The 9,648-nt window shown below is 31.3% G+C and overlaps 1 protein-coding gene across 1 annotated transcript; it reads right to left on the reverse strand.

Annotated features, from left to right (window-relative positions):
- Positions 1-3,618: 3,618 nt before the first annotated feature.
- On the reverse strand, positions 3,619-8,773 carry LOC134281666 (adiponectin-like). The gene is made up of 3 exons (XM_062764103.1): positions 8,505-8,773; positions 5,669-5,817; positions 3,619-4,709 (listed from the first exon to the last, which is right to left on the reverse strand). Exons 1-3 carry the CDS (start codon positions 8,716-8,718, stop codon positions 4,431-4,433), a joined length of 642 nt encoding a protein of 213 aa, XP_062620087.1. The 5' UTR covers positions 8,719-8,773; the 3' UTR covers positions 3,619-4,430.
- Between the last annotated feature and the right edge of the window lie 875 nt (positions 8,774-9,648).

Below are 9,648 nucleotides of genomic sequence, written 5' to 3' on the forward strand. Positions count from 1 at the left end.
AACTATCTTTCCCATTTAACAACAAATTGAAAATGCCCGTAAAAACATCTTTCATAGTTTCTTATCTTTGTATTTTGTTCGTAAGAACATTTTTTTTTATTTTGCAGTCCATGAACATGATCGTAGATTGATCTGAACTACGTGTTGGAAGTAAAATGTAAACATGTATTTGGCGTAAACGTTGCTATTCATTCAACAATTGGTCAGTTCCTCGTGGTAAGATCCTCTGTGCGCATTTATAACAATGGCCATATAAGGCAAACAAAGGTTTGTCAGTGTAGATGATTATGAACATTTTTTACCAGCGAATCGGTCACTAGTGAGCTCTAATTTTCGCCGAAAAGTATATAAGATATATTGTTATTTTAACACCCCCTCCTTTAGCAACCCTTTTTCTGTTGAAAATCATGAAAGTCTTTCAGAAAGGTCTGGAAACATTTATTACAGGACATGTTTTCAAACGAAACAGACTATAGTAATGTCATGTTTACTGCCAATTTTATTTATAAAACCGGTTCTACCCTATAACCTTTGAATAGATCAACCTAAACCACGTGTCTTGAATTTAAATCACAATAACATTAGTAGGGGTGCCAACGCACCAACTAAATCTCCGCTTGTTAAAGTCTTAAGGCTTTCTGGAATACTGTGTGATTTATCACATATTGTCCATCCCTGTCCTTTAACCTTGTTACTACCCTTCTGATAAGCATCATAGAAATTTTCCATTGTATTTGTTTTAGAAAATTTATTTCATAACTTTTGAATGAATAGTGGCGACATGAATCGGGAAAAAAAAACAGCTATACAATTCAGCACTGAGTGGATAAGTCAAGTTCATTTCGAGAAATCCCCCAGGTATTCAAATTATGATATTGGTGTTTATAGCACAATTAATCATTGAAAGAGTATGATTTCCTTGATTTTTTCACATGGAACAAAAATGCAGGATTTATGTTTAAAATGATGTATAGTTTGTCAGAGAAGTATGACAGGTAAGAAAAATAATTAGATTTAAGAATGTAACATATATTATGAAACACCCTGTATGAGCAGCATTTTTATTGAAAAAGGAGCTATCAATGTTTTTAAATGTATCGTGAGGACTATTTATAAAAGTGTTGAAAAGTCGTACGATTTTTATGTTATTTATTTTGATAAATTTTGTGGTTTCAAATTATCTTAAAGTTCATTAAAAGTTTTAAGTATCCACATCTGATTTACACCACTTCTCGAATATATTGTTGGACAGTTCTCCTGTAGTTGCGAATATTTCAGTGAAGAGTAAAGAAAGAGGCTCGGAAAATACGACTCTTTTCATGTTGCAGAATAAAAATTTTTGACGTAATAAAATCTGTTTGAAAGAACCCTGTGTATTCGCAGTATATTATATATGTTCTATTTTTGCAGATGGTCATTTACTTTAAACGTGGTTATGTAGAGTTCTAAAAGTAACCAGTGTCGAAGAGACACTAGAAACGAGGTAAATTATTATCAAACAAGTTGATGAAACAAAAATTTCAGCAGTCTCGTTTAAAGTTATCATTTTATAAGTTCTATGGTCGATACAATGACCTTGTCAGCAAAACTAATTTATCATTGAGCCAAATGCTGACAGACGTTTTTCATACTAATTGTTAGTCAATTATATACACTGAATTGGGATTTTCCCGTTATTTCCCAATCATGAAAAGGGGCACACGGCGCTTGTGACCGGTCGGGAGGGGATGATCACTCCTCGTGGCACCTGACCCCACCTCCGATGTTTTGGAGGTCCGTCTTTGCTGTGCTCCTATTTTGTATTGTTTGATGGACTTTTTATCTTGAATATTTTTCGTTATCTCCAAATGTTTCACACATACATATTTTTGTATAGTAACAGTCTGATTCTTTGAGAATCGATCGTTTCTTTTTAATAAGGAAAAAACTGTATAGAGAAAACGAACAATCAGATCACTATTCGGGAGTGGGAATAAACAATTAAGCGTTGAAAGTAAACTTCTTTTAGGGAGTCTGAAATTTTCAAAAGAAGAATATGGAGATAACGAACGGTATTCAATCTCAAAGTCCATTAAACAATATACAAAATCAGAGCAGAGCAAACACGGACCTCGGAAACATCAGAGGTGGGATCAGGTGCCATGGAGGAGTGAGCATCCCCTGCCGACCGGTCACACCCGTTGTGTGCTCGTTGTTATGATCAGGAAATAACGGAAAAAATCCGTCGTCAATTCAGTGTATAAATAATGGACTAACAATTGGTATGAAAAACGTCAGTCAGCAATTGACTCAATGATAAATTGTATTTGCTGACAAGGTCATTGTATCAACCATAGAACTTCGAAATAATGACTTTAAACGAAAATATTCTTGTTTCATCAACTTGCTTGTCAATAATTTACCTCGTTTAAGAAATTGTTCGTACGTAGAGCATGCTCTTGCGTATCGAATCAACTGAGATATATATACTCCGTATGCAGGTGATGAAGGTATATTGCTGCATAAGTAAGGGAAGTTGACGATAGAAAAGTTAAAGTCATCACGTTTATCATATAGCTTGGTTGTTAGATTACCATTAGTGTCTTTTTCAAGTAAAATATCCAAATATGAAGCAGAAGTGTCGGACGCTGTGGTATCTTTTATCTCAAGCTCACCAGGATATATCGTATAGACGTAGGAATGGAAATTATCATTATTAATTGACAATACGTCGTCGATATATCTAAATGTCGAGTTGAAGGCCACAGTGTTTTCTTCTTTTCACGTATAAGATTTTGCATAAATTCTGCTTCATATGAATATAAAAATAAGTCTGCTAATAACGGAGCGCAATTTGTACCCATGGGAATTCCAATAGATTGTTGGAATACCTGGTCTCCAAAAACCACATAGATACTGTCAATCAGAAACTCAAGCATCTTCTTGATGTCAACTTCAGAGTAATTATGTGTGCAATCAGAAAAAAAATAAAAGAAATAATTTTGCAAATGACCAATGACGAGGTAAGTAAATTTACGAGTTCCATTTTTATTGAAGAAGCAGCTGTCAATGATATCAAAAAGCCTGGATTTTAATTTGTCGTGGGGAATTGTTGTGTATAAAGTTGAAAAGTCGTAAGTTTTTAAGCTGTTGATTTTTGTAAAGTCTTGTGATTTCAAATTGTCCAAAAGTTCTTTAGAATTTTTAAGTATCCACATCTGATTCACACCAAAAGAAGTGGAAACTTGCGAGTTTTTAGACATTCTAAATTGGAGTAGCACCCAGTATATAATCTTTTTTTCTCTTTGCCTTGTTTTTTGATTACCGCTTTTGTTAGGAATATGTCATGTACAGTGCAAATTTTGTAATAATTGCAGAACTGTATCACTCTGCTTGAGAAAATTCAGACAGATTATGCAGAGTTACAAATCTAAGCATTGCAAATATCTTTGACACTCGCTTTATGTATAATTTCTTTGGGTTTTTTTTATTTCCAGGTTCAGGGGGACAGGATGACCTCAAGTGGTCATGACTTATTTATAAACTAATCTGAAGCGTCCTGACACTCAAATCAACAAAGAAGATGAGTGAAATGACGAGCGAAAAACATGAAGGTGATAAAGGTGATAATTTAAAAAAAAATATTTAGTATTCATGAAGTTTCTTCTTCATGCAATAAATATTTTCGTAAATAGTCAAGAAAGATGCTTGCTTGAACATTAACTAGTGCTTCCTTGAACATTTACTGGAACCCGCTATGTATCCTTGTTTGTAAGTATTTTATGAAGTTTAGAAATCCAGTAATCCAGTATGGTAATTGAAATTCATTTTGATTGTTGGGAATATTAAAAATATCTAAAAACAGAGATATGATTTTGAAGATTTTCCTCCTTAGAAATGGAGGTATGGGTGTAAGTTGGATTTGTAAGAACGAACTTCTAATTTGTACGAAATGATAAATATTTTTACGTGGCCCTCCAGCGGCGCCGTAGCTTTATTACTACATACAAATTTTAGTTCCATAGATATTGTACAAATGGGAGCAAGAAAAAAAATACAAGGTTACTGGTATCAAAGAGATAAAGCGAATCATATTATGCCACAGGCACTTATTTCTGTAATAATTTTTTGACCTATAGTATGGGTCAAAAATTTATTACAGAAACAAGTGCCTGTGTATTATGCACCTAATTTGTACCTGGCTAATTTCTCTAGCAAATATCAATACTGGGGTGAATGGGTGGGAGTTTGGCTCACAGCTTCAGATAGCGATCATCAATAGCTAGTTTTATCAATTTTTTAAAGCTGCACAAAAACTAATTAGATTATCCAGAGTGAATTATGAGTCAGTGCTTTCAATGTTTGAAATATAAAATGTTCCTTGACAGCTGAAATATTTTATTGCAGATATACATGATTGCTGACTTTCTTCCTAATGTAATCGTGTAAGTCTAAGTTTTTCTCAGGAGGATTCCAGTGAAGGTCGACTGGATGTTACCTTCACCGATACTACCACCATAGACATATTCACCTGATCCGTAAATCTGTATCCAGACATGGTCCTCTTTGTTCACGTTGATAATCACCATTGCAGAGCTGGAGTCTGATCCTCCTGGGTGAGGGACATAACTCGACGCACGAGATGTACCTCTGACGGTTAGCTGGGTATAAAAGTCACTGCTTCCTGAAGCTATGGTCCAGTGGAACATGTAGATGCCTGTCTGAGGAGCAACAAGAAACATATATTGACGCAAGCGTCAAAAATCGGCCGCAAACCAATTAATTGTTCCTTTCATGAAGCAACTAAAGACTGAAATAGTGATCTGTTTTAAAATATCTTATATTTCTGTGTATATATATATCCTCGTGAAATTAACGCTTGTGCACGACATTGCATGATTTTCTTAATTATATAATGCATGTTCAGTATTACATGTTTATATACGCAAAGTACCTCTGGTCCTCTGCGTCAACAAACCGTGGGCCTGTATAATTAAGAGGAATTTACATTATTAAAAGTTTAAAACTAAAGTTTAATGTAATCTACAACTAAATATGCAGTGTAGATTTAATTTAATAAAAACGCAACAAATATGTGGGGCTCCTTGCTCTCTCTTAGAGGGAAAAACTAAACTCCCTCTAGATCCGCCACTACATTTCTCCTTCAGTTTCTTTGAGTTATAGCGGGAAAATTCTTGGCACATTGTAAAACGTGCATCATCCTCGTCTGCAAAGGGCAAAATCTTGTAATATTCTGTGGCCTGCTAGGTCTTTTGATTAATTAACATTTAACCATATTTTTGAAAATTTTTATATATGTACATGTGTACACGTCATTTTAAAATAAATACGTATAACAAATCTTGTTTAAATAGAGAAAGTAAAATTGAGCAATATACATAACGCGGTCTTTGCTTTAGACTATGCCCAACACATGTCCTAATTTTCTCCACACCTCAAACATGTCTAAGTTTCTCAATCAGGATTGGATGAAATATTTACCTCATTCTTTACATAAAAAAATTAATCTTATGTTTAGTGTGTGATCTTGTTAAACATTTAGACTCTCTTTTTAATATACTATTATAGTAATGTTAAATATTTTTATTTAAATTGTTTTAACTCCGCAGAAACGCACAGCGACTTCAAACTTTCATATCATATAACCGACCGCCTCCTGGCGGCCGGTAATAAAGATTCCGTCTTCTGTGTGGTAGTGGTTTCCGATGTTAATGTACGTATGAATCAATCTTATGATTGTCCGGATACTGACACCGCTTGTAGATGAGGATTTGTATGCAGAAAAAATGACAGGGTCTGATTGATCGACCAGGGTACCTGTTTAAGAAATAGAGATTCTCAATATTTTTTTTATTTGTGTGTACAGTTTATGGTTTTTTTATATTAAGTGAAATACTAGTTTTTGTCTATATTTTCCATTCATAAATCGCGAAAACAACTGATATTCTGATAAATACTGTTTACTTAAAGATGAAAATAAAGATTTTTGATAAACAATTTATCATTGTCTTCATTAAGTAAACTAATATCTGTATCAACTTAGTTTACAATTACTAGAGTATTTTTCTGAAGATTTTTGATCGTAAAATGTTAGATAAAAATACGTCAAGTTACCAAATAGTAATACATGTAAGTCTTTTGTGCAATTTAAGAGATTTTGTCACAAAGTATTTGTATGTATCGGGTTTCATTTATTGACATGCGTTTTGTCCGTCCCAAGAACCAAACTTAAGAAAACCAATTTTGACTGACCCCCCCCCCCTCCCCCAGTATGATTCTAGAAAATAGCGTCATGTCATAATTAGTAATTTTAAATACACAATTATTGGTCCGTGTAACACTTAACAATTCAAATTTCTAAAATGATTTAGATTTTTAGAATGTAAATATATTAGTTCAAATTTCTAACTTTCAAAATCTCAAACTGATTTCGTATATTGAAATTTAATATTTTAGTTCAAAAATCTAATTTTTCAAATTTTCAAACAGGTTTTTAAAGCCCTGGAGTACGAAAGCCCTGGAGGGACATTGACTTACTTGTTATGACTTATTTGTTATAACTTTTTTGTTTTGCCTTATTTGTTGTGAATGTTTCGTAGTTAGTTACAACTAAGTGTAAGAAAGCTATTGAAAATCTGTTGCTTGGCTAACTTTTATAATAAAATAATATTTAGTCCTATTTTAACTGTGGTTTTTGATTGACAAATTGTAGTTTAACGTCCAGTACAGTTGTGATTTCTAAAGTAAATATTTTTGTTGTCATAACTTAATTCTTATGTTCTAAAATTTATTACTTAATTGTTATATGTAACTTCCAGTTTGCATAATGATTGAAGACAAGAACATGACTACTATTTTATCTTGTCGTTAGTAATTAATTCAAGGACACTTTGTTCTTTTTTCTGAAACTATACGTTGCCTCCATCTTTCACGCCACTTTTTGTTAACTAAACTTGTCATAACAAATTCAAAATAACAAGAATTCAAAGTTAAGTCAGAAGAACTAAGTCAAAACACATAAGAAATAAGTCAAAACACTTAAGAAATAAGTCAATATCCCTCAAGGGCGTCCGTAATTAACAGATAAAAATTTAGTAATCACATCAGTTTTGTATGTTTAACTACAAAACTACAATTAATCGTTCTCAATAGCTTACCTACACTTAGTTAGAAGTAACAAAAAAAATCTCAAAACAAATAAGTCAAAACAAAATTTGTTATAACAAATAAGTCATAACAAGTTAGTCAATGTCCCTCCAGTACGAAAGCCCTGGAGGGACATTGACTTACTTGTTATGACTTATTTGTTATAACTTTTTTGTTTTGACTTATCTGTTGTGAATGTTTCGTAGCTAGAGATAAATTAGTGTAAGAAGGCTATTGAAACCTGTTGCTTGGCTAACTTTTATAATGAAAATAATGTTTAGTCCTAATTTAACTGTGGTTTTTGATTGACAAATTGTAGTTTAACGTCCAGTACAGTTGTGCTTTCTAAAGAAAATTATTTCCTTTTAGTTTTTTATCTACCATTTTTTCAGAAAGTTTATGCTTAACAATCTAAAATTTAATAACATTTTTCGTCTTTTGATTATTTGAAATTTACTTCCAACTTTCAAACGTTTTAGATTTTTAGAAATTTAGAATTTTGATTCAAATACTCAACTTTTAAATAGCCAAAACACTTTTTACCTTTTGAGTTTTTAGAAGTTTACTTCAAATATCCAAAATATCAAATTCCAAACCTGGTTTGAATTTTGAAACTATATCAAAAACTCATTTGGTTAAGCAAAAGAGCTTTGAGATAGTTAAAATATTGAACTAATATTCAAAAATCAAATTGGGATTGGAAATTTGATATTTTGGATACAGTATTTCAAGTAAAAATCTAAAAGTCAAAGTGTTTTGGTTATTTGAAATTTGAATGTTTGAATCAAAATACCAAATTTAAAAAAAGTTTTAAAAGTTGAAATTTAAAAGTTTGAAGTAAATTTTAAATAATTAAAAGACGGCAAATGTTACTGAATTAACTTTAAATTGTTAAGCATAAACTTTCTGATCAAACGGTAGAATAAAAAGTCAAACGTTTAAAATACAAAAATCGTTTTTGGAAATTGGAATTTTGAATATTTTAGGTTTAATCTAAAATATTAAAATTCTAAAACCTTTTTAAAAATTTGAAAAGTTAGGTTTTTGAACTAAAATATTAAATTTCAATATACGAAATCAGTTTGATTTTTTTGAATTTTAGATATTTGAACTAATATGTTAACATTTTAAAACTCTAAATCATTTTAGAAATTTGAATTGTTAAGTGTTACACGGTCCCCCAACAACAGATTCAACATCTCAACCATATGTTAAACATACATCGACTTTTTGACCGTCCAGCATAACAGTTGAAATGTTAGACTGTTAAAAGATGTAAGTTTATAAGGGACAATTTAAAAGGTATAACAAATTCTAATAAAGTGCCTTTCAGAAAAAAAAAATTGTTTTGTTCTAACCAGATCTGAGAACAAGTACATCCAATGATGAGAGATCGACATCACTTCTCCCTGTCAGTAGCTGCCCCAGGACTCGCTCTGTGGCGTTCAGTCGTTGTTCTGTCTTTGACAGACGTTCTTCCAGACTGGTCAAATTCCGGCCTTTCAGGAGGGTGGTCAGTTCAGCTGTTGATACTATGGCAAAAAGAAGAGGTAAATAATAAAGGAGCATCATTGGGAGTTATTTGTTGAAAAACTATACCGTTTTCGTGATTAGTCTTGTTCGGTTAATTATGTTCTGTAGCTCGGAGCTGGAGTGTTAAACTTTTAAACAGAAATACACTTTTATTTTAGCTCACCTTTCCCATTCAAAATCGTAGACTCTTTATTCTTGTCTCACAATAGTCAATTTGGTTAAAATATTATTTATGCTTCTGTTTTGACCAATATACGCGGTCTAGTATCTTTGATTTGTAACACACTGTCATTAAATATTCTCTACAAAAAATGACACTTTTTAACTTTAATAAATTTTAATTCAAATTTTATTTAACCACTTTTTTAATTACTCGTATTTCAAGGAATTAAAGCATAGCTTGTCGAATGTCGATATTAACTATTCTGTTCTGAAATAAACAGTAATGATTCCGATTATACAGGTTACCGAATAAGGCCAGAATCTTATATCTTGAAGTTAAACAAGTGTTATTATTCATTTATAATTAACTATAAGTACATGTCACTTTCAATTGTCTTGAACTCATACAAGTAAAATTAATTAGTTTGGAAACGTCACAAACATAATGCGACTTTCAAATTGCCAAGATTTCCTTTTCTCCTTAATAACGAAAAAAGACTTTCCAGCTAATTAAAAATGTTTCTTTCAACATCATAGGAATTGCTATATATATATATATATATATATATATATATATATATATATATATATATATATATATATATATATATATATATATATATATATATATATATATATATATATATATATATATATATATATATATATATATATATATATATATATATATACTCTTCAAAAAAAGAAACGCATAGTAGAATTTTAGTGACACATTGAACATAAAGATTATTTAGTAAAATGATGCATTGATAAAACAGAAATGTTGTAAGCAACAGGAATACTATC

This window comes from Saccostrea cucullata, unplaced genomic scaffold (assembly GCF_032062105.1).
Source record: "Saccostrea cucullata isolate Sc308-1 unplaced genomic scaffold, CSIRO_AGI_Scuc_v1 ctg1055, whole genome shotgun sequence".
Classification (NCBI taxonomy): Eukaryota; Metazoa; Mollusca; class Bivalvia; order Ostreida; family Ostreidae; genus Saccostrea; species Saccostrea cuccullata.